Source organism: Typopeltis vanoorti, chromosome 1 (genome assembly GCF_054136105.1).
Source record: "Typopeltis vanoorti isolate ZY-2024b chromosome 1, IOZ_Tvanoo_1.0, whole genome shotgun sequence".
In the NCBI taxonomy this organism is placed as follows: domain Eukaryota; kingdom Metazoa; phylum Arthropoda; class Arachnida; order Uropygi; family Thelyphonidae; genus Typopeltis; species Typopeltis vanoorti.
In genome coordinates, this window is record NC_143549.1 from 38,366,620 (window position 1) to 38,392,978 (window position 26,359).

The window sequence follows — 26,359 nt, forward strand, 5'->3', positions numbered from 1 at the left end:
CTGACTGGGTAGTGACCCTTCCCATAATGCATAGCATTATACGTGTCTGCAAGGAGATGTGCATTGCATTACGGGATACTAAGGCAAGTGATGTGAAGTCTTAGCTTCTTTATAAGAGTTGCCCTAGCCCTGAAAATGGTTCAGGCACAAACTTGTTTATTTAAATTAAGGGGATATTAAATCCCACATTGTTTTAAAACCGAATAAGAAACTCAAAGATTGGAATCAGAGAGTTTCATACCGAATATAGTAAACTATAAAAGTATCGGCGATCACTAGCGTGAGCTAATGCAAGTGACCCTAGTACGTAGTACAATACCGGACAACTCGCAGCAAAGGCAGTAAATTTCTGATCGCTATTCTTAGGTATTTTCCATAATGTAAAAACACATTTCCTAGGAAATGTATGTTTTTATTACATTATGCTGGGAGGTCACTACCCAGACCGGTTTCAGCCTTTTTTGAGGCTTCATCAGTGAGTAGCTAGACCAAATTAATTTGGTCTAGCTACTCACTATTTAATTTAATTGAATTGAAAATTAATTTGCGTTTTGTATTAAAATTAGAAAGAAAAAGAAAGAGAAAAATGCATAAGGTTAGTTAAAACAGAAATGGTGGGAAATTTTTATTTATTTTATTTTATTTATTTTTAATATTTGACCCACACACAAAAGACCTATGGCACATTAGTGCCATGTGTGGACAAGAGGAATAAAATAAAGGAGTAATCCGTTCACATTTTGCTTGTGTGTGAGGGGGGGGGGGGGGGGGAGAGACTGGTTCCAAAGAACAAAAGTAGATGAGATGAAGGAGAAGGCAGTGAAGTTGGTTCGGTGAGTTCCAAGATGGATTGTACAAGGGTGTTGGTTAGCAGTGGCTCTTGTTTTAATGATTTTGGAAAAGAATGGAAGAAGAATAATAGTGCCCAATTCAGTAGAGCACTGTCCATGGAAATATCTATAGAAGAGACACAAGGAAGAAACTGAGAGTCTGTGAGAGAGGGATTAAAGTGGGGATATGTGTGAGAGAGGGATTAAAGTGGGGATATGTGTGAGAGAGATGGAGAATGTCCTCTTCTGGATAGAATTGAGAAATTTTACAGAGGATTTTGGTGATACACCCCAAATATGGAAGCAATATTCCAGGCTGGGTGGATTTGGGCTATCTATAGAGTTAGTAACTGTGAAGGTCTGACGTGGGTGTCTTGTGCAAAAAGTACACCAAGTTTTTGGCAGCTGAGGAAGCTATAGCTGAAATGTGGTTGTGCCAGGAAAGATAAGAGGTGCAGGTCAGTTAGAGTAGTGAAATTTGTCTGTGTTTGAATATCTCAGTATTGCAAAAGGAACAAGAGAAATCTGAGCTCTTTCTTGTGAAAAATCAGATTTGACTGAGTTTTGAAGCATTGAAGTCATCATGCTCTCTTTTCATCATTTTGATTTAACTATATTCTACCTAACTTTGCTTCATCAGCATGCAGCTGAATATCTCCCAATTATTTTCTGCTTTCTACTGGATTCTGCTCCTCCATATACTACTTTCTGGCATCTGTCCAACAGTCACTCTTTTATTCATATTACCAGCTTCCTATCCATCCCCATTTGTTGCAGTCTGCTTAAGTTTCTTGTGCTATCCTATCAAATGCCTTGCAAAATCCAGGAGTATCTGTATAGCCATTTCCTTAATCCAAATAAACTGTCACTATTCTAAAAAGTTAGTAGATTACTAAGGCATGACTGATCCTTCACAAATACATGCTACACCCCCCCCCCCCCACACACACACCTGACTATCATATTCTTATCCATACATTCCTGATTTTTTGACCATCTTTTCCAGTACTTTTATACCACTCCTGAGATACTGATCAGTCTATATTTTGCTGCCAGTGACTTAGATCCTCCTTTATACAATGGAATTATTTTGATCTCCTTCCACTCTCTTGGGACTTTGCAAGCTTGAATTAAATATTAAATTTGCAAGACTTAAATTAAATAGGCTAGTCAAAGGTATCACCATTCCCCTACACATTCTCTTAAAACATGAGCCAATATTCCATCCAATTCCACAACTATATATGCATTCAGCTTTATGCATATGCAATATCCACAGTACTTCCAATTCATCAACCTCCTCACATCAGTCCCTATCACCTCTGTCATACCAATATCTTCACTTAGATGATATAACCTTGCAAAATGGTCACTCAGTAGCTGAACAATTTCATCTGCATTTGTTACCTCTCTATCATCTGCACTCATTAAAGTTATCCTTCCACAGTCACTCTTTATGAAAAAACTCTTGAAGATGTCTTTTTTGCCTGCTCAGCTAACTTTTCATAATCTCCTTTTGCCTTCCTTACCATGCTGGTCATCTTTCTTAACTGTTCCATGTACTGCTCATGAGTTAGCTGGTCACATTTCTCCTTATATACTTTCCATAACATGTTTTTTTTTTTTTTTTGCAGCTCTTCCTTAATGATATTACTCATCCATCTAACTCCTACCTCATTTAGCCTCCTGACATACTGCTTCTTATAGATGTCCCTTGGCTACCCCCCCCCCCATGCACTATGAACATCCTTTCCTTGCAGACCTTTATGAAATAGTACTGCTTCAGCTGCCTCTTCAGTGTATCATAATCACCTGCCTTGGTTCCACATATACCACCTTCTTAATTAGAATTTCCACATGTTTTGCTACCTCCCAAGTCAAGCCCACATAATCACTTTCCCCAATCAGAGGCATTGTAGCCATGTTAATTATGGACATGTTTTCTGATCATATAACAAGATACAATACTCTCAAACCTTGAGTCCCCTCAATCACATTCTGCTTTAAGTAATTATCTCTCAGTAAGTACAGAAATTCCATTTCCTTCCTGACATGTAACCTTTTCTCCTTTCAGTCTATGTCTCTGAAGTTGACATCCCCCATAATAATTATGACTTGCACTCATTGTTGATGCATATCTTCCACATCATCCCTGGCATCCCCTGGCCTATAGTAGAAACCAATTATATATATATTTTTTTCTGTTGGCCTCAATTTCACATCATATTAACTCAAAAGAACTGCCATCTGCCCAAACGATTCCTAATCTTGTTTGCAATTCATCAGTATCCTACCTCCTATCCTGTCTATTCTATCCTCCCTGAAAATACTGAGTCAATCACATTTTATCCCCATAACTATTCTATCTGCTGTTAGCCAAGTCTCACTAATGCCTATAGCTTTTGGTAAGGTTGCATTATTCAACCAAAAATTCTCCCTCTTATTTCTAATTCAGCATTAGTATACAGAAACTGTAGCATCCCCTTAGGTACCCAACCATCTTTACATCCTGAATTGACTACCTCATTCAATATTGTTGCTTGAGAGACCAGATTCTGATTTTGTTCATTAACACACTCAACTGCTTCATGGATGCCTTCAAACATACTCATTTGCATTCCCCCACAACCTGGATATTGATTCATTAGTTTCAATTGACCTCTACCTCAGTTTGCTTCCATCATAACAATATTATTTTTCAGAAGCTTAATTATCTCTTAATGAATAAATTCCATTTCCTTCCTCCTAATCTATGTCCCATAGCTGAAGTTCTCTATAATAATTATCAGACTTAAATCACAGTCAAAATTTGCTGTTGCATGTCTTCCACATCCTTGCTTGCACCTCCCTAGCTGAGAGCAGTAGGCAATTATATATTTTGTCATACTGGCAGCTATCTCTAGATCACCTGAAATGAAATGCCTTCCACATCTCTATTTTTCTGATGATCTTGTATGTTTTTTTTGTCTTCAATTCATCTGCTATCATGAGTAGTACCACTTCTATTCTCTCCATCATTATCCTCTTCTAATTTTTTTCCCTCTAACTATATCATATGCTGTCCACCAATAATGCTATCCTACTAAGACTGCCTCAACAATGCATAAAAGTTCTGGCAAGGTTGCAGTAACATGCAGCCTCACAAAAAAACAACAACAAAAAAAAAAAAAAACACTCTTTCATTCCTGATAGGTCAGGCATTAGTATACATCACTGCATATTCCACTTAGGCTCATAACTACAATTGCACCTTGTATTGACTACTTCATTCAATTCTGGATGCTTGAAAGGCTAGATTTTGCATTTTTTGGTAATTTTTTTAACTCACTGGCATAGGTTCATGCACACATGCTCACCTGACTTACCCTCCACACAACTATTTTATTTTTCTTCATCAGTTTTTCCAATAACTCTTTCATATCTACTCTCATTTGATATTTTTCATTTTAAATCATTTGTGCCTACAAAAACAATCACTTTTGAAAATGCTTTTTGCATCCTGAATATTTGCACTAGGGAAACAAGATTTAGTGCTCTTCTCAAGCATTCTTCTTATAATATAATTACTCTAAAATTTTTGTTTCCTTTCTCCAATACTATGATACATTCCTATTTCTGACCTCACACCTTTTATTCCTTTCTCTTCTCAGCTTTACCAATTGCCTAACATTTCTGCAATGGTTCAATCTTACACTTACACTTTTTCCTGTGAAGGCCTCCTCCATGCAGGCCTGCTTTTTCTTTCATATGGTTCTCTTTATTCACTTGACATTCCACCACTGCACTTTCATCAATCATACTGACACTTACATATTCCTGATTTTTCCAACATTCTGCATTCCCCTATAATGTATTTTACTCTCTTTGAACAACTAACACATACATTCACTCTCATATAATTTTCCTGCTAACATAGACTAACTGCTCATCAAAAGTGTCCCTCCATTCTCTTTGTAATTGGAAGTAACTAATTATAAAATTCACTAACTGATAAAGTTTTCAGGTTATTTTTGATTTTAATAGAACAGACTGCATATATTTAGTTCATTCACCATGAAGATTTCAGGTATGGGGAAAAATTAATTTACGCTGCTGTAACACTTCAAAATTTAAACATCAATTTTGGATTTCCACTTTTATAATTTTATACTCTTCTAGATTTTTCTTACATCTCCCATTATTGTTTGCATATGAACTTTTGTTATCCTGTGTGCTTTATGTATAGTTTCTGTTAATAGCTGTGCGTTAAGGCTAAAGTGCCAGAAGAAATTAATACTGGGGACCTAAAGGAGTAAAACAGGACTGGGAAAGTATTAAAAACATTATTTAATTCTTCCAATATTTATCTCAGTCAGAGAGACATCTTCAAAAAGTGCAATACAAAACTTGTCACTCTCACATACACAAAGGCAACAAAACTAAGTGAAACACATGGACAAAAAAATAAAGACTTAATTAGGCAGGACACCTTCTGTGGGTTCCAGCTAGAAGCCTCTGTTGTAAACTAGAATTTCTGAGGATTAATGATTCCCATAGTTTGAGAAGTTTTACACATCCATATTTATTCAGATTAGATTGGTTTGAAAGGATAGCTGTTGATTCTAAATTTGCTGTGATGAAGAATGGTCTGCAAGATCTGACTGACTATGGTCATGATTGTAGATGCATTTTTTATGTTCTTCTATGTGGATGATGGCTGTTCTTCCTGTTTGTTCATAGTAGCTAACTTGCAGAAACAGAACTTTTTAGACCAGGAACTGAGACAGAGGAAAGAGGGGGTTCTTGGGGAATGGATAAGCGTAGAGTTTCAAGTGAGGATTAAAAGCTGTGTAGAGACTGAATTTCTTTAAAAAAATTCCAACTATTTTTTCCAATGTGCCTTGGATTACTAAAATCTTTCTGAAGAAAAGATTATGGATTGGGGGAAGGATTGATTTTTTTTTCTTCTTTTTTCTGTGGGCACTGTAGCCATTAAAAAAGAAGGTGTGGCATATGTGTCTGGGTTCTCCCATTATAGAGATCTCATTAGAACAAAGACTGTCAGCTCTACTGGTTTGAGTTTTTATAATACCATATTATTGAGATGGTGGGAAAAGGGAGAGATGATGGGAAAGTTTACAAATGTATCTAGCTGCATGATAGGTTTCCTGTATATGGTGAAAGAGAAAGCTACCATTTGGAAGGGAAGTTACTAAGGTTTCTAGGAAGGTTAAACTATTGTTTTTCTTTTCCATTGTAAATTAGATTCTAGAATGTTGATGATTGATTTGAGGAGAAAAGAGACTAATACGTATGGTCCATGAAGCAAATAGAAAACATATCTTCATAACTACGTAGATGATATGTAGGCCAAACAGAGAATACATAATCTATATAACTACATAGACCAACCAAGAGGACCTATAATCCTTGTTCCAGTGAGGTCTCTCTCTTACAGCAAAACGCAGATATATATGCTAAACCTTCCTTTCTAATAGCTACATACTTTGGAATTCAACTCAGTAAACATCAAGCTGATGACATACCTCAGAATGTTTTGACAGAAGTGCAGTGTAAAATGAAGTCAGGGATATTGGAACATATGAACTCCATAAATGACTGTATAATACTACCACCATTAAAAGCTTTACAGAAATCTAAGCTAAAACAGATCCTCTTAGATGAAAATGCTGTAATGAAAACCATCACAACCAACAGCATAAAGGAAATAAATCAGCTCCTATACAGCACAGCTTATATCATTACAGGTTGCAAACCTCAAGAACAAAAGCTGAGAATGAAACAATCTGCATCACGGAAAATCTGGTTGGAACAAAAAGTCAACAAACTTTGAGCTGATCTAAGCAACTTAAAGAGTTTTAAAGAACGACGGCTGAAAAATAATAACATCAAAAACAAACTGATTACCACATATAATTTAGCCAACAAAACAATTGCTGAAGTTACCAAAGAGTTAAACAAAGAATTATAACGACTGCACAGAAATTAAAAGATATGAAGCAAGAATAAACCAATATGTACAAAATATGCAATTTCGACAGAACCAACGTCAGTTCTTTCAGTCTCTCCACAGAAATACAAATGCAAAACAATCATTCACCAGAAAAAGAAAAAACACTCAAATTTTGAAAGTCAATCTGGGATAATCCTATTGAACACAATAAAGATGCCTCATGGATTAAGGAAATAGAATCAGAAATGAAACAAAAACAAATACAAAATGTCATTATCACTAAAGAAATGGTCAGCGCACAAGCTAGAAAATTAAAAAAACTGGAGTGCACCTGGCAAAGACGAACTACGTGGATTTTGGTTAAAACATCTAACCAGTCAACATGATCAAATGGCAGAACAATTTAATTAGTTAAATTGAGCTAATCTTAACCTTAGAGCTAATCTAAGCTAAATTTCCTCCTGATATCTCAGCCCTATTTCAGTTTACAATGAACTCAGGCTATTTCGTTTGGCAAAAAAAATTCTACAAACAGTAGAGGGGGACAGCCATGGGTTCACCACTTTCCCTACCCTTAGCCAACTTCTTTATGGAGACTTTTGAAGAGAAAGCCTTAAACTCAGCCCCACAAAAACCTACCATATGGCTTCGCTATGTTGATGATGTGTTCACTATTTGGCCACATGGCCCGGATTCACTCCTCTCCTTCCTAACACACTTAAATAACCAACACCCTAGAAAAAGAGAAAAACAATAACCTCTCCTTCCTAGACACACTAGTCACCCGGCAACCTGATGGAACCTTGGTTTTCTCAGTTTATAGAAAACCCACCTATACAGGCAGATACATTCACCAACAATCCCCCCCCCACAACAATATGGAGTTATTAAGAACTATTCAACAGGGCAAAAATAATCTGTTCAAATGATCAAGCCCTAACCACCGAACTAAATCATATCCGTGACACTTTCTCAGCCAACGGCTACCCCCCCCCAAAAAAAAAAGAATCCAAAAAATACTTAAACCAGTTATCCACAACCCACCTTTCCCCCCCCCTTTCACAAAAAAGATTACTCTAAATCCATCACCATTCCCTACATCCGAGGCACCTCAGAAAAAAATCAACAAAATTTTAAAAAAACATGACTTGACCACTTGTTACAGACCATATAGAAAATTGGCATCCCTTATCCGCTCCACTAAAGACCAACCTCTTCCCCTAGATCTACCTGGTGTATACCAGGTCCCTTGCAGCCGTAAATTATCCTACTTTGGTCAAACAGGCAGGACAGCAAATATCAGAATCTCAGAACACAAGGACTACATCTGATTTCACCAGTACAGCCACTCTGGGCTTGCAGACCACGCTCTGGATACTCGCCACAGAATAAGATGGAAGAAAGCCACAGTAATACACCGCAGCAAGTTCAAATATGAAAGACTATTCATGGAATCAGCCTCAGCCCTTAGGAATATGCCAAACCTCAAGAAATTTGGGCATGAGACTGCCCCAAATTTGGTAAACATTTATCAGAAGAACTTCAGCCCAAAGGCCAAGAACTACCAATATAGCCCACCAGGGGGCACCATCAGGACTTTAGGAAAACGGTAGCTTCCTAGCTTCTGTTCTCATTTGCTGTTATGTAGTACTTGCGTGCACTTGTCTTTGTATTAAGTTCCCAAGAAGATGGCAACGTGACGTTTGCCGAAATATCGAAAAGTATATATTAAAGTTTATTTAAATTATATTTCTATTCTACGCTGTCAATTCCTTAATTATTAGTGATCATGTCTAACCAGCGTATAAGCCTCTCTACAAGAATTTAATTAGTTGTTATTGCAGTCGGGCTCAGTGGAAGACTGGATGATATCTGGGCACTTTTCTCTTCATGAAAGATAAGGATAAGGGTGCAGATCCAAGTAACTATCGTCCAATAAAATGCCTACCAACTATGCTTAAACTGTTCACTGCAATCATAGCAAATTCCATATACCACTACTTATCAGATAATCAGATTTATCTGATGGAACAAAAAGGCAATTTTCAAAAATCTAGAGGAGCAAAAGACCAGGTCCTTATTAATAAAATGATTCTCAGAAACTCAAAAAGACGAAAAACTAATTTAAACATGGCATGGATAGATTACAAGAAAGCATTCGATTCCCTCCCACACTCCCAGATCCTAAAATCACTAAAAATATTTGGAATTAGCAAAAACATAATTCGTTTCTGGCTGCCACTATGAAATTATGGAAAACAACTTTAATAGTGAATAATGAACGATTTGGAGATATCAACATTAAACGTGGAATTTTCCAAGGTGATTCCTTGTCACCATTGCCCTTCAACATTTCTTTGATACCTTTGTCTATGATTCTGAAGAAAACAAAACTTGGATATGAAATTCCTAAATGTAATATTAAAATTTCCCATCTGTTGTATATGGATGACTTGAAGTTATATGAAAAATCGGTCCAGCAAATAGACTCTTTATTGAACACAATTTGTATTTTCAGTCAGGACATCAAAATGGAATTTGGTTTAGATAAATGCGCAATTTTATCTATTAAACGAGGAAAAATTAATGACACCAGTAATTTTAATTTTGATCAAGGGAAATATATAAAAGTAATTTCAGAATATTAGAAGTCAATGATATTCTCCGCTCAAAAGTTAAACAACAGGCAGCATCAGAATACATCAAAAGAGTTAGAAATATTCTGAAAAAATTAGACAATTAGAGTAATGAATTCTTGGGTTATACCAGTGATCCGATATACAGCTGGCATAATAAATTGGATAAAAGAAGACATGGACAAACTGGATCACAAAACTAGAAAAATAATGACTATGAATCATGCATTACATCCACAAAGTGATGTTGACTGGTTGTAGCTACCGAGGAGAATAGGTGGATGGGGTCTGCAGCAAGTGAGACAGACTGTGGAAGAAGAAGAAACTGGTTTAAGAAATTACATCGACAATAGCTCTGAGCCAATGCTTCAAGCAATTACACTAAAAGCAACAGGAAACAAATCCAATTACAAAAAGGAACAACAAAATAACAGATATGTGCGTTATTTCTTCAAGATATGGAAGACAAAATTGACATGAACAAGACGTGGCAATGGCTACAATATGGATACATTAAAAAAGAAACAGAAGGATTTATTCTAGCAGCTCAAGAACAGGCATTACAAACTAATGCAATGAAAGCAAAAAATTTTGAACATCAATAATAACAGCAAATGCAGATTATGCGATCAGAAAGAAGAGACTGTAGAACATCTAATCAGTGCCTGCAACAAAATAGCTCGAACTGACTATAAATACCACCATGATCAAGTGGCCAAAATAATTCATTGGCATGTATGCAAAAAATATGGCTTTCCTACTTCTGATAACTGGTGGCAGCATAAAATAGAGACAGTACTGGAAAACGAAACAGCAAAAATTCTCTGGGACTTTAAAATACAAACTGATAGGCATTTGGAACATAATAGACCTGACATCACAATTATTATTGAACATCGACAGGTTTGGATTATCGATATCGCAGTACCCAGTGCTAACAACATTAACAATAAAGAACTGGAAAAAATTACTAAATAAAGAGATCTGGCAATCGAAGTTGGCTGGCTATGGCTTAACCACACCAAAATCATCACAATAGTTATCAGTGCACTTGGTGCAAGTTCAAAGAAGCTATCCACTATTTACAGCAATTAAACAACGAAGTGACCCCATATGACCCACAAAAAACAGCATTACTTGGAACAGTCCATATTTTACGACGCTACCTGACGGACTATTCTTAGATTTTTGGGTAGAATCTGAATTGTTCTGTATCACCAGTCAAATTTTTGTTTATATGATATCTTGTTGTAACTGTGTATCAATTATGTGAATATAATAATAATAATCAATCCTGGATCAACTCCCTCCTCTCTCTCAGTACCTGATGTATGTAGAGTGTCCTGTTCCTACACTTTTATCTTTTACAAAGTTTACTTACTATGGACAGGCAGGAAGATTAGCTGCAAATCTGCAGATAAAAACATAAAAAATATATCTGCAATTATGGTTAGGTTAGGTTAGGTTTAGGTATCTCCAAGGAGTCAGAAGACTCATCACCACATTAACCTTTATCCACACAATACCTATCATGGCTCTCCACATTCTCATTCACTGTCAGGGCATTCAACTAATTCTGGCAATCCATTCCACTCATTCACTACAAAAAATAAAAATAAAAAATCAGGAGTGAACTCTAGTTTGCTCTGAATGCATCATGTATTATTGAAAAATTTCCTTTGCCTTGATCTTATAAAACTCCTTTAATAACTTATAAATTTCTATCATGTTCTTTCTTTTCCAAATAAACAACTAAACTTTGTAATCCACAACCCTTCAAACTATACTCATAAGGAGCTTTCCACATACCTGTCACTAGCTTAGTCACTCATTTCTGAATTCTCTACACCACCTCCTCTGATCCCCAAGTGACCAAATTTGTGAACAGTAAGTCAAGATGCAGCTGAATCAAATCAAAGCCTTATAAGTTTATTTATCACTAGGTTAGACTATAATGAATTTAGTTTAATCCTTTATCCCAGTGAGAGCAAACAAAGTTTGCACCTGAAAATGTGTTTTGCATTTTGGGAGATACTGGGTTAGGAGTGTTGGTAGCTTGCTCCACCTTTGCTACGCGTTGCCTTGGTGTTGCACTACTTACCCAGGTAAGTTAGTACAACACTATATTCAGTCTTGAAGATATTTTCAGGCGCAAACTTTGTTTGCTCTCACTGGGATAAAGGATTAAACTAAATTCATTATAACAAAGCCTTATAAAGCAGGACAATAACTTCCCTATCTTTACTTGTTACCATGTCTAACATTCAAGTAATCCTTTAAACTATGTACCCTTGGGGGGGGGGGGGGTTACAGGATAATTAAGACTACATGAAAAAGTTACACCATCACTAACTTCCGATCAACAATTTTCCTCCAAATTAATCTGGTATTTGTCAAGATTCCAATATTATCAGATCTTATATTTCAGTCTTTTAAGGTGCTTTTTTACTGTATCAATCCTTCTACAACCTGGTCTTTTTCCAGCCAACCTGGCAGAGAACACCTATTTTGCTAATCTTTCCTCTTCCATTCTGTTTATCTGACCATACCACCTGATATTAGCTGTATTAACACACTCCTGAATGTTAACAATGGCAAATTCTTTCCTAATATCCTAATTTTTTTTGTGTGTGATACTGCCACTGATGCCATCTATTCACTCCACTAGGCTTTCTCAGAACTATCATAAACTTTCTCGTGTTTATGAGAGTTCTCCATTTCCCTCATATCAGATGCCCTTCAAGTTTTGATCAAGTGTTTTATTTGTAATCCAGCTCTCAGATACATAAGTTAAAATTGGTTTGAACATTGTCTTGCATACAGCTAATTTAGTGTTTTGACTAATTTCTTTCTTATTCCATATAAATTTATTCAGTAGACTTCTGACCATACCAACCTTACCAATTTTGTTGTCTATTTCCATATTTAATTTACTATCTTCACAAAAAATTGTGTCTAAGTATTTACTAAAATAAAGCTAAAAGGCTTCAGTTTGGCAATGCAAAATTATAAAAATCAAGTGGATATTAGATCCAGCATTATTTCAAAGTCAAATGTAGAAGCTATGAAAGTTTCGTAAAAATAAGTTGACCAGATAAAACCTGATTTTATCTGATTTTACCATCTTCCTGTACCTCCTTCAATTCTAACTGCTGAAATACAGCTTAAATAGAAACTATATATTTCATGATATAATGTCCCATTTACACCACATAACTGTAGCATTTTGAACAGCTTTCCTTTTGGCGCTTTGTCATATGCCTTTTCTATATCAACAAAACTTAAATACAAAACCTTGTTATTCACAAGATTTCTCAACTATTGTTTTAAGCAAAAATCTGATCCTGATAACCTCTTTTTGGCCTGGCCTGAATTCAGATTATTCACCAAGCTTCCCTTTCATTAGTTTCCCTCGCATACTTGCATAAATCTTATCAGGAAAACTCAGTAGGGAAATACCTCGGTAATTCTCACATTCAGTTCTATTTTCCTTTTTATAGATGGGAACTATTAGAGCTCTATTCCAATCTGGAATTTCACTCTTTGACCAGGCCTTCCGAATTATGCAATGAAGCCACAGTACAACTTTAAGGTTTTTGATTACTTTTTTTTTTATTTTATGTATGAATATGTATTCCTGACTGCATTCCTGTTGGGAGTTTCTTACCATAATGCTGTTTGTTTCATTTTGCAATCTTACAAAGTAATTACTCCAGACATCTAGAATATCTTTGTCTTCATGCCACCTTTATCATCTCTGATTCAATGTTTTCTTCAGGAATTGGCAATGAATCTCCAAGGTTTGGTTCTTGTTTTCAGATTCTTTCATTTTTAATTCAATGATGTTTGTGTTTCAGTTCACCTCTGAAAGTTGCTCAATCTTGATTCATTTTAAAACTTTCTTACAATTTTTTTTCAACATGAAATTTAAATTTATCCTGTTCAAAACTAAGTAAATAAATAACTAAGTATTTAGATATGTGAAGAGCCAAAGGCTTCAATTCGGCGACATGTAACTTGTTTAAGTTAAGGGATATTATGTCCCATATAGTTTCTTAGCCGAATAAGAGTAGTTTCATGCCGAATATAGTAGAAACTATATAAAGTTCGGCGATTCCAAGCGTAAGCCAATACCTGGATACTGCAGCAACTGACCCCAAAGGGTAGTGCAAGCTGAGGCAACTCGTGGTAAAGGTGGAGCAAGCTCCGATCACTATTCTTGATATTTACCCATAATGTGAACTTAGCTCCTAGGAGCTGCATTACTGTTCACATTATGAGAGAAGGTCACTACCCAGACCGGTTTCAACCTTTATTGAGGTCTCATCAGTGAGTAGCTACTCACTGATGAGTAGAAACTATATAAAGTTCGGCGATTCCAAGCGTAAGCCAATACCTGGATACTGCAGCAACTGACCCTAAAGGGTAGTTCAAGCTGAGGCAACTCGTGGTAAAGGTGGAGCAAGATCCGATCATGAGGTCTCATCAGTGAGTAGCTACTCACTGATGAGACCTCAATAAAGGTTGAAACCGGTCTGGGTAGTGACCTTCTCTCATAATGTGAACAGTAATGCAGCTCCTAGGAGCTAAGTTCACATTATGGGTAAATATCAAGAATAGTGATCGGATCTTGCTCCACCTTTACCACGAGTTGCCTCATCTTGCACTACCCTTTGGGGTCAGTTGCTGCAGTATCCAGGTATTGGCTTACGCTTGGAATCGCCGAACTTTATACAGTTTCTACTATATTCGGCATGAAACTCTTTGAGTTTCTTATTCGGCTAAGAAACTATATGGGACATAATATCCCTTAACTTAAACAACTAAGTATTTTACCAACTTTGCAATATGCCTGAACTTCAAACTCTTTGTTCACTGCTAACCCCAAGTTTCTAGCCTCACTGGTTTCCTGCAATCAAGTACTATCAAAGAACGAAGATGTACTTATGCTGTGACGACACAAGAGGTTATGGTGAGGAGATAAAAGGGGGTTGCTACGGATGCAGAGGGGGTTGCTGAGTCACGACGAGTTATGCCGACGCAGTCACGAGAGGATTACAGTGAGGCAGGTTACACAGTTACGATGTAAGTTACGAGGGTTACGGCAAGGAGATCAGAAGTTACAGAGTCACAACAGAGTTTTGCTAATCGTCTTCAGGCAAACGGCCACACAGAAGGAGAGGCAGATTCGATGTGTGTGGCAGAATAAGTACATCTTCGTTCTGTTTTGGATCCAGGGTCGGGAAAGCTGGCCCGACTCAAGGTCGGAGTCCTGTTTTCCAGCCGATAGATGTCAGAAGTGCGAGACAACTAATTCAAGTTGTGTTTGAAGAAAGTCATTTCCATATTTTCATGCCACCAAGTTTCTAACATCCGTAATCGTAAGGAGAGATCTCACAAATCCCGGAAAAAATTCCGGTGTGCGTAGCCAAGATCGGAAAGTATCAGAGGAAAGAGAATTCAAGAATCTATGAGAGTGGACTTGACCTATTTCAAAGTAAGGTTTTCATGCTGTTTTTACTAGAGACAGAATTGTGATGGTGATTTGTTTGAAGTTTTCCTTGTAATAATAATTGAGGATTATAGGCTTTAAGCTAATCTTTGAATTATCTTGTTCAGTTGTATGAGAAAAAACTTAGCATAATTTAAAGTGAAATATTATGTGATTAATATTGTTGGTATTAGCTAAGTCTGCTTTTGTTTAGAATGGAAGAATTGCTCTGTGTGTGTGTGATTAAGTGTTAACTAAAGAAATATCACAGACACGTTTTACAAGAATTGTTTTCTTAAGAAGATTAATTGTATTTTTATTCATGAGTTGCTATTGAAGTATAGAGCTGGAGAATTAACTTGTAATTTTAGTATTAACCCTTTTGTACTTTCTTTGATTATGAATAAATTGTTTTCTTGTTTAAATAATTTGCCTGATTCCTGCATACCAATGCACTGCTCATGAAATTCGAATTTGTGAGTCCTAGGGTTGAATAACCACAACTGTAATATAGAAGTTTTACGTTGCTGGATTTAGTATTAAATAAGAGAGAAGGGTTCCGTGTTTTACTGAATAGTTTTCTTTGGAAGGATATTCATCTCCTATCCACGAATTTTGGTGGCGCAGCTAGAAATCAAATAAATTTCCAAAATTCGATTTAGAAAAACGCCAGTTGTTCAGACAAAGAGATTGACTCCAGCTAGAGGCAATTTCTTAGATCTGAGGTTTTGCACACATGAACAATAATATTTGTGGCATTGAGAATTAAGCCGAGTGAGAGGATCGAAGGTTACAAGATTAAATCAAGCAACGGATTATGACTGTTAAGATTGAAATCAAATTAAAGTTAAGTTTTGAATAAGACAAACATAGATTTTAACAAAGGTACAGCAGACAAAGATTTAAGATTTAAATGAAAGATTTGAATAAGAATAATATGACCATCATAAAATTTACAATGATTCAGCAGCATTAAGACAAAAATTTAATAAGTATAATTGAACAAGTGACGGATAAATATTGAATCGACTTTAAGAATCAAGTAAAAAAAAAAAAAATGGAGTAAAAACAACAATAAAAATCATTATTTTAACACTAGCCTCATTGGTTTCCTGCAATCAAGTACTATTAATGCAATGTATGTAATCTTTTTAATTTGAAGTGCAAAAACATTAGTAAATTACTAAGGCAGGATTAACTTTTACAAAGCCATGCTTATGACCATTGAGTATTGTATTCCTATTCATTCACCCACTGTAGTATTCTACCTTTAACCAACTTTTCTAATGCTTTAACCGCCACTTCTGAGATATTAAATGATCTGTAATTTTCTACTTCTGTCTAGAGTCACCTTTATGTAACAGAACTATTTTATTCTCTTTCCACTCCATAAGAGTGGAAAGGGTATAAGATATATATTTTTAATATAGATATATGTATATATATAAAGATCATATATTAGACTGAAAAATTTCCATCAGTGGCACTGCCAATTCTCTTGAACGTGGATCGACATGCCATCCAGTCCCACTACTGTATTCACATGGAATTTTTCAATTTGCTGAGCGCCTCCTGTTCATCTATTTCAATTCTGACATCTGACTTTGTCATATCAGCAACTGCAAAATCTCCACCTTGGAGATTTTGCAATTGAAAAAACTTTCTGATTTACTTTGGCCTGCTTAGCTAATTTTTTCTCATAATCTGATTTGACATTTCTTACTACTAATCTCCCTTCAATGCCTTGCAATCCTCAGAGCTAGACTACCCAAAGAAGGAGTGTTGCAAATTTAATTCTAGTTGCTGACTAGAGGAACTTTTTCAAAGCATTTTTTTACTGGTTCCCAAGTTAGTCAATCTCTGTCACGGAGAAGCAGATGTTTTCCTCCTAGAAAGTCAGGTTCTTCGTCCCAAAAACTCAGGAAAATCAACCACAGAACCCACACTATTTTAGACATTAAAAATATTGTGTTAGGGATCATGAGATGGCAGCACTTGTTAGCCATCTCTTCACTGATGTTATTTAAATTAGTGATAACCTTGAGCCAGCTATATCTGATTAGCTACCAGTGGTGATTGAACTGCCCACTCAGTCTCCAAGAATTAGACAGGGCTGAAATGGCCTTGCTTATTCTACTCCCTATGCAAAAGGCATTAGTTGATTTTTTTTTCTCTTTAGTCTCCCTTCCTGCTAGCTGATCATGACTATGCTGATCACCTTTTTCTTTACATTCCTTACAAAATGTTGTTTTTTTTTCCTTCCAATTCTTGCTTTATATTCCTACTCATCCAGTTAACTCCCACTTGATTTATCCTCCTGACTGTGGATATGTGGTCTGATACTGTTCCTCTCAAAGAATTCTTGACCACTTCCAACAGACTACTGACATTCTTTCCTTGTAGCTTCTCAAGCCATGACACTGCTCCAAAGCTGTCCTCTTAGTTTATCATAATCACCAGTTTTGTAGTTCCACGTAATCCCTTTCTTCACTGAGAATTCCCATGTTTAGCAACCTCTCAGAATAAGACTGCATAATCACTCTCTCTGATTGGTGTTCACCTTGGTTACGTACATCTTCTGATGCTAGTACTAGATCCAGCAAACTCAAACCTATGGTCTCCTCTATGACATCCTGTTTCAGGTAATTATCCCAGAGTAACTGTATCAAGTCTCAGAGACCATGCTTTAGATCGGTGTTTCTCTAACGGTGTGTCGTGGCATGCTAGTGTGCTGTGCCACCAAATTTTGATAGTAAAAAACATTTTTTGTCTAAATTAAGTGTACTTTTGCCAATTTATACAATTATATTTGTATAAAAACATTTGTCAGGCTAACATTTATGTAACATGGGTTTATTTTGCTGCAAATGTTAAACTTCAGTGATACAACAATGATTACGTCATCAAGCAGTGCAGGCTGTTTGGGTTAACATGATTGGTTATATTTGAGTGATGCGATAGCCTAACCTAAAATCATATATGATTAATTTCTGTCGCAACACACAGGTGTGCCGTGATAGAAATTTGCAATGCCAAGTGTGCGCCACGGTCTGAAAATTTAGTGAAACACTGCTTTAGATAATACAGAGTCAATTGGGGGGAAAAAATCACTATGCTCCATTACAACAAGTTTAGAAGAGAAAGACTGTTTTTAGAATCTGCAGCTACCCTCAAAAACCAGCCTAATCTGAATAAAATAAAACTTCCCAAAACATGGGAATCATTAATTCCCAGAGATCCCACATTACAATGAGGCATCCAGTAAGCACCCACAGAGGATAACCCACTGAGTTAGGACTCTAGTTTTTCGGCCACTTAGTTTTGTGTTGTCTTGGTGTGTGTGTGTGTGTGTATCATTAAAGGATATAAGCCTGTTATACATGTAATCATTCCTTCATGCCTAAACTCAGCAAGATCACAAATTTCCATTCTGATATCTAATTCACTATTTCTTCATGTCTATTCTGTAACACTAATAACTTTTCAAAGCAACTAACTTCAGATCCATTCAACTACAAGCAGATCATTCCATCTACCACAAACTCATATGTTCTCATATGTACACGCTCCACATTATATCCACTATTTTATCATCCGTTTCCTGCCCTTTGTGATTTGACTGCTACCTTTCTCTCCAGTTGACTGCACGTCATGATGATGGCTTCCTCTCAGCTGATTTTTCCATCAATGCAGGAGTATCCAGGATTCTGTTCTAATCCACACTCTTTCTCCTATATATATCAATGATGTCTCACTAACATAAAATATTTTTTGGAGGTTTACTGATGATAGTACACACTATTCAAATACTCATCATCATGCCTATCAAGGATTTAGGCCTAGAGTGGCCTGTTCCGGCCTTAGAAGTCATCGTTGATCTCTTAAGAGGACGTCTTGGTTTTCTTTTTTCCTAATGGTTTGTAGTTTAGGGCATGTTTCGGTAATCTTTCTGTTTTCATTCTTTCAATGTGTTCATGTTTATATTTTTTAATTTTTTCTATTACTGATTCTTGATTTAATTCTTTCATAATTTCTTTGTTTCTTTTGTGATCAAATAGAATATACTTTGCAGTTTTTCTCATAAACTTCATTTCAGCTGTTATTAATCTTTGTCTTTTTGTTTTATTGTCCAGATTTCACTTCTATACAATAGGACTGATAGGACTAATGCATTGTATACTTTTAGTCTGGTTTGTTTTTGTACTAGGTTTGGTTTAAATATAGAGTTAATTACACCTGTTATTTTTAAATATTTTGCAATTTTTAGGTTTATATCTTTTTCATTTTCCTATATAATCATACATCCTAGGTAGTTAAATGAATTCACTTGTTCTAAAATCTTGTTATCTATCACTATTTTAGTTCTTACTGGATCTTGTCCTTTAAAGGCCATTGTTTTTGATTTTTCTGTTGATATTATCATTCCATAATCTTTGGCTATCTCGTTTAAATTTAAAATATCTTTCTGCAATTTATCTTCAGAATTTGTAATTATTATTTGGTCATCAGCAAAAAGGAGAGTGTTTAAGTTCACAGTAGGAGAAAGTTTAATACCTTGATGAAAATTTTTATTCCATTTTATTATTATTTCATTTAAATAAATGTTAAAAAGAGTTGCTGAAAGGGGGACATCCCTGCTGGACTGCTTTGTTTATCTCTCTCTCTCTTGTATGTGATAGCTCATGATTTAATCTTATTTGCATTTGATTATTTTCATATATAATTAAACTTTCTCAAGGTGCTATTCTTAAAGACATATGGAAATATCTCATCAATTCTCTCAGCTTAACAGAACTACAATATGCGAAAAACTACACAACACGTGGTTATGTACCGAATTCTGACTGAAGCATTCGAACACATGTACGCCATCAAACACGAATTATCAAATGTAATGGCCTAGCAGTTACTAAAGTGTATGTTTTCATGTAACTTGATGCATTTGTTTTCACACCAGTACAGCCTTGAAAATGTTAGACAGTGGCTAGTGAAACGTGTTGGCTCTTTGTATTTTTAATCATTAAATCTTATGGTCTTTTAACAATAAAAGTTCATAGGTTTAATACATTAGACCAAATATGAACAATTTATACATTTTTATGTCTAACTATTTTAAAAAATCACTCACCAGGATGAAATAATTTAGTTACCAATTTAAAACATTTTACAAAGTTATTTTTAATGGCATACTACACTACTTCCATGTACACTATGTTCCAAATTTTTATTGCCCAAAATTTATGTCGTCTGCTATAGTACGCTCACAGATTTGAGACCCTTCGACACTTCTGCGCATGTCACAAAAAGGAGAATCCATTCTGATAATAGGGTAATCAATCCGTCTTCTGGGATGAGTTGTTTATTATTACACGTCGGAAAATTAACTTCTCTTTTATGATCATTGTAGTTTTTTAAAGTGGTAACTATTTTGCTTGTATAATAGTTGGGAAATTTTATCTATAAAGCACGTGATTTCGTTTGCTGGCGACCAATTCATACGTCCTTCATTTCTTTCTTCCCTTCAATGATAACATCCAAGAGTTAATTAAATCTCATTCTGAAGAACTGAGTGATGAGTGATTCCAACCTGCTAAATTTAGATGCACAGCGGGAAGATCCTGAAGAATATGAAGAAAATTTAACCAATGATAGTCAGCCAAAAGAGATTTCACAGAAACAATTTGAAAATTTTTTCGTACAATCGAAGTTTTTAAGCAGCAATGCTTAGAGGCTGACCCTGATGAAGAGAGAAGCAGTAAAATTTGCAGAAGAGTAGAAGAGGCAATAGGGCCATACCGTCGGTTGTATGACCAAAAAAAAAAAAAGGAAACAAAATGCCCGCCAAACTATGTTAGCTCAATTCTTTGTTAAGAAGTCGAATAATTAAATTTATATTCTGAATATGTTTTATTGTCTTTCAGCTTCATGGTTTTCCTTTAACTATGCCCTGAGACATACCTTAATTCTCTTATAAAAAAATTAAGGTTCAAAAAAGAAATTTGAGGAATGAATTATACATTTTCCCATAGGTTATTGTATTTGATTAGTGCATATTAGGCGCACTAATCGAGGGATTGCTGTATTGCAAGTAAAAAAGTGTATTTTTAAAATTAGAAAGGTGAAAATGAGCCAGCATAATATTCAAAAAGTTTTTCAAGTTTTTAATACTCAGAGGATTTCTGCTTGGTCTTTGATGAGAACAAATTATTCAAATCAACTGATAAGCTAGATCCCCCCCCCCCCCCCCAATCAAAATATTGATTAGAGATGAGCATATAGGACTAATGCATTGTATACTTTTAGTCCTGGTTTGTTTTGGTACTAGGTTTGGTTTAAATATAGAGTTAATTACACCTATTTTAAAATATTTTGCAATTTTTAGGTTTATATCTTTTTTATTTTCATATGTAATCATACGTCCTAGAGTCTGTGCCTTTCAAGTAGCACAATGGTAAGGCAACTTACAAAGGAGGTTGAATCACTTTAAACTTGAAAGTTTCAAAATACTTGGCTAAAAAATAGTGTTATATATTTATTATCCTTTTTTTTTTTTTTTTTTATAATTTTTAATACCAAATCAAGCCTTTTTTGACTTTTTTCTTCAATTAAGAATATGTCAGAATGACCAATATCATACTCTCATAGTATGCCTTTTGTTTTACATGAGAAGTTTTAGAAGTTATACAATTTCTATTGTAGCAACTGATATTTTAGAGAAAAACATTTAGTATTTGAATCAAACATGCTATATTTTAAAACATAATACTAAATTTACTTCGTATATTAATGACAAAATTTAACAAACTTACATACGTTTTATCATGTTGCACATAAATGCAGATTTCCTTAACTTCATTTAGTATTTGAATTAAACATGCTATATTTTAAAACATAATACTAAATTTACTTTGTATATTAATGATAAAAATTAACATAAACTTACATACGTTTTATCATGTTGCACATAAATGCAGATTTCCTTAACTTCGTTAAAGTAAAAGATGTGAAAAACTTTTCTTGAGAAAATATCAGTAACAGCATTAAAAAACTGATCAAAGGTGTACATTTTATCAGCACTGCATTCTAGAAGTCCTGCCAATAATGATGTAACTAATTCTTGAAGTCCCCTAGACAGACAGACAAAAAAAATAAAAATAAAAAATAAAATAATAATAATAACTATTACCCAAAACAAAACTAAGCTTAATTTTGCATTGTGGATCAAAAGCGCTATAATCTTCTAGAATAAGTATTCATGGCACGTGCGTGCGTGCATGCACACACACACACAGAGAGAGAGAGAATATAAAATGTTAAATAATGGTTCAACATTTATATGCTAATGATAACTGTTTAATGTAATAATAATGGTTATAAAATGTATACATATTTACACAAGAATATTATTTAATTTGCCAAATATTTCAGTCTGAATATTACAGACCATCTTCAGTAGCTACATAGGAATAGTTTTAAAAAACAAGGTGGAATACGAACAATTGATCATTCACAAATAGAAAGAGCCGCGTGATGTCATATCGCTAAGTATTAAAAGAGTAAACATTTTTTATCAAAGTCATGATTAAATTAAAGATATTAATTCAGAAATTCATGTAATAATCTTAAATAACATTAGACTAATATAGGAAATAAAAAAAAAAAATTAATGTGTTATCCTGTTAAACTTTCCCAAATTTTTGATACAGATATACAGTCATTACGATTTAAGTTAGGACGTTGAAGTAAGGCCTCCACACTTTCTTTAAATAAACATTCAAATTTATAGCAACGTCTGTGTAGGAGGCAAGTCTTGGACCAAAGGATGTTGTGGCTTGTTTCTATTCCGTACTGAACTAATCCAGATTTCTCGGGTTTGTTGTGTTGAATGGATGATTGATGCTTTTGAATTCTTTTTTCTATAGAGCGTCCAGTTTGTCCAAAGTAGGAAAGATTACAGTTACAAGGAACTTGATACACACCAGGTAGAGACATAGTTGAGCGTTTATCTTTAGAAGAAGGAAAATGGATGGATAATTTGTTAATAGGTGTATAAGTGGCTGTTAAATCATATTTCTTCAGAATTCTTGAAATTGGTTCTGAAATCCTGGACATGTAAGGAATTGTAACTCGACGTATTGAATCTTTACTGTTTTGTGTTGGATTATAAGACTTGGAAAGATGTTGTGTACTCTTTTCGGAGGAGCCGTTTAGTTTCATGTGATGTTTGATAGTCAAAAGTTCTTTCTGTAATAAATGAGAAGTTGAACAATTAGTTTTGGCTCATCAGATTAAACATGTTATGATTCCTGTTTTTTGACATGGAGGATGGACAGATTCTTTGAGAATATAACAACCTGTGAAAGTTGGTTTTCTGTAAACTGTTGTTGTAAGAATACCTGAAGGTGAACGGATGAGGAGAACGTCTAAAAATGATAACTCGTTGTCTTTTTCAATCTCCATGGTAAACTTTATACGAGGATGTAAGGAATTGATACTGCTTAAAAAGGAAGGTAAGGAGGCTCTGTTATGAGGCCATACAGCAAAGATGTCGTCTATATATCTCACCCAAAAGGATGGTTGAGGGAATATAGATGAGAACAGGACTTCTTCTAGATGTTCCAAATAAAAGAATTAAAGAATCAAACAATAATGGTTAGCATTCAAGCATATCATCATTATCAACAGCTTTCTTCAATTCACTGCTGGACAAATGCCTCTCCATGCTGCTTCCATTTTGACTAATCTTGTAGATCTGTCACCATAAATGTCCATACCAGTTGTTGTGGGTAACTGTGTTGTCCACAACATAATGTTAGATTCAATATTCACTTAATTTATATAATGTTCATCAACCTGGTTCCTGATAATCAGTTCTCAGTGTTCATTCTGCTCTCAATGTCCATCTGTTGTCATGAATTCTCATTACATGGCCTGCCCAGCACCATTTGTTGCCTTTTATTACTAATGCAATGTCGATTACCTTTGTTTACTTCCTTATCCAATTATTATTCTTTTTATCTAATTGTGTTATTCCAAAATGGCACTTTCCATGTTTTGTTGTGTTTTTTTTTCAGTTTCTCCAGCTGTTTTTCAGCCAGGCTCCAGATTTCACCACCATGGATATGAGACAGAGGTATCAGAGAGTTGTGTATGGGCAGTTTCAAGGAGGCAGATGGTGACAAGTGGGGTCCCACAGGGCTCAGTACTGGAACTTATATTGTTTAGCCTTTATATCAATGACATTGTCAGTGGATTGCAAGGGAAATTTCGTTGTTTGCAGATGATATGAAGCTAATAGTGCAGATGTGGTAGCCCTGCAAGAGGATTTGAATAATAAGCTAGACAGATGGGCAATGACTGGGGGGGGGGGGGGTCTGTTTAATGCAGCAAAATGTAAAGTCTTGAGGTTTGGGACACATCAATGGGACGTTGCATACTCTATTGGAGGAGCTATACTGGAGGAAGTAGGGGAAACAAGAGATCTGGGGTTGATGATTGACAGAAACTTGAAATTCAGGGGACATATTGCAAAGGTGGTGAAGGTAACACAGAGGATTGCTGCAATAATGAGAAGAATGCTGACCTGCAGAGATAAAAGAGTTAGCATTCTGTTGTATAAGATCCTGATCAGACCACACTTAGACTATTGTTCTCGGATTTGGTCCCCAGGATTTGAAGGGGATAAATTAACTGTGGAAAGGGTACAAAGGTGGATAACAAAGATGGTTTCAGGACTGTACAATGTTAGTTATGAGAATTGGCTGAGGGAATGGACTGCAGAGTTTGGTGGATAGAAGAAGGAAAGGTGATATGATTGAGACTTTTAAACTGTTGAGAGGTGGTTACAGGGTTGACAAAGAGGAGTTCTTTCGCTTGGTTGAACAGTGGAAAGGAGCGATGAAAAGGGAAGTGCCATCCCCGGAAGTTAAAGGAAACTGTGAGCAAGAGGTTGAGGAGTGGTTTCTCAGCATGCAGGATGGTTGAACCATGGAATGCACTGCCTGATTGAGTGGTGAGAGCGAGAAAGAGTTTAAGGAGTGGTATGATAGGCTGTGTTTCCTAGAATGGACCTCCTGCGATGAGTCTTGATAGACTTCGTGTTTCCTAGGAAGGACCTCCCGCGATGTCTTTTGACTCCATGGAGGCCTGAATAATAAGAATAATAGATCACTGTTGGAAGTACACACTGTTATAGATATTTCTTTTTAAGCAGTTTGGTAAATCACTTTTAAATATATCTCTATAATGATTAAAAACTTTTGCAAGGCCTATAGCAAATAAAATGCCACGTGTGAACTAGAGATTATTATTATTATTATTATGTGACACCTCCAGGGAGTCCAAGAACTCATCGTGGGAGGGTACAGTACTCTATTTCGCTAAAAATACATCTCATTCACTACTTAATTCTCCAACTAAGACACTATTACCATCACCGCCATCTATTGCCCATCATCACCAACAGCAGTATTTTTTTGTCTGTAAATTGCATGTGTTCTAAAAGCCAATTCGTCTGTACGCGGGATGAAAAAACCTGAGTTTCTGGGAGAAAAAACCTTGCTACCACTGTATGAGATTGGCTAACTCACTTTCAACTGAAAAAGCCCATATAAGGAATCAAACTTAGGTCTTTTTCAATCGAAGGGCACAATGTTCCGCTATTCTTCCAATTGCATTACGGCGGCTACATTTAAAGATAAGAGCAAAGTAATCTGTTGATATTCTTCTTAAAAAGCCAAAGATTGTAGCCCCTGAGAAATACTTTACAAGGAAGGCTGTTTCACAGAACTGGGTGTTGGAATAAGGCAAATGGGAATAACAAGTCTGGCAGATCTGCATTTCAACTGTAAAAGGATGTTGGACAGTTGCTGCTTGTGTTCCTGTAGGTTTAGCAAAAATGAGAGGCATAATGGATGCTAGTTCCAGATATTTCCATGATCACTGAACAGTGATCATGGAAATATCTGGAGAAGACACACAATGAAGAAACTGACCCTCTATGAGACAGCGGTTGGTCTATAGGAGAGAAGCCATTAATCAACTGAACTGATCTCTTCTGAACAGCATCAAGAATTTTAAAGTCTTTACGCACACCACCCCAAATAGAGAACATTATGCCAAAATGGGGTGAATTTAAAATTTGTGCTGAGTAAGTAAATGGACAAGAAAGAAGTAATGTCCTGAGTAAAAAATTATGCCAAGTTTTCTGGAAGCTGAAGATGTTTTAGAAGTGATGTGATTATGCCAGGAAAGATTAGAAGAAAGAGTCAATCCAGAAGAAACATCTAGTCTTGACTATTAAGATGAGCATTATCAAAATAAGTGGAGAAGAACTATGTGAAGTGGAGAAGAACTTTTAGTGAGAAGTGTTGAAGGTGACTAGGCTATTGTTGGCCCATTGCAGGATAGTGTGAAGATCAGTATTCAGGGTATTTACTGTACACCCCAC

At 35.6% G+C, this 26,359-nt stretch overlaps 1 protein-coding gene across 1 annotated transcript in view; it reads right to left on the reverse strand.

Annotated features, from left to right (window-relative positions):
• The window catches only part of IKKepsilon (I-kappaB kinase epsilon), a 406,399-nt gene that overhangs the window by 222,544 nt on the left and 157,496 nt on the right, over window positions 1–26,359 (reverse strand). The window contains exon 9 of the mRNA XM_090415707.1: window positions 21,858–22,037. Coding sequence (XP_090271833.1) covers window positions 21,858–22,037 — 180 coding nt within the window. The remainder of the gene's footprint in view (window positions 1–21,857; window positions 22,038–26,359) is intronic.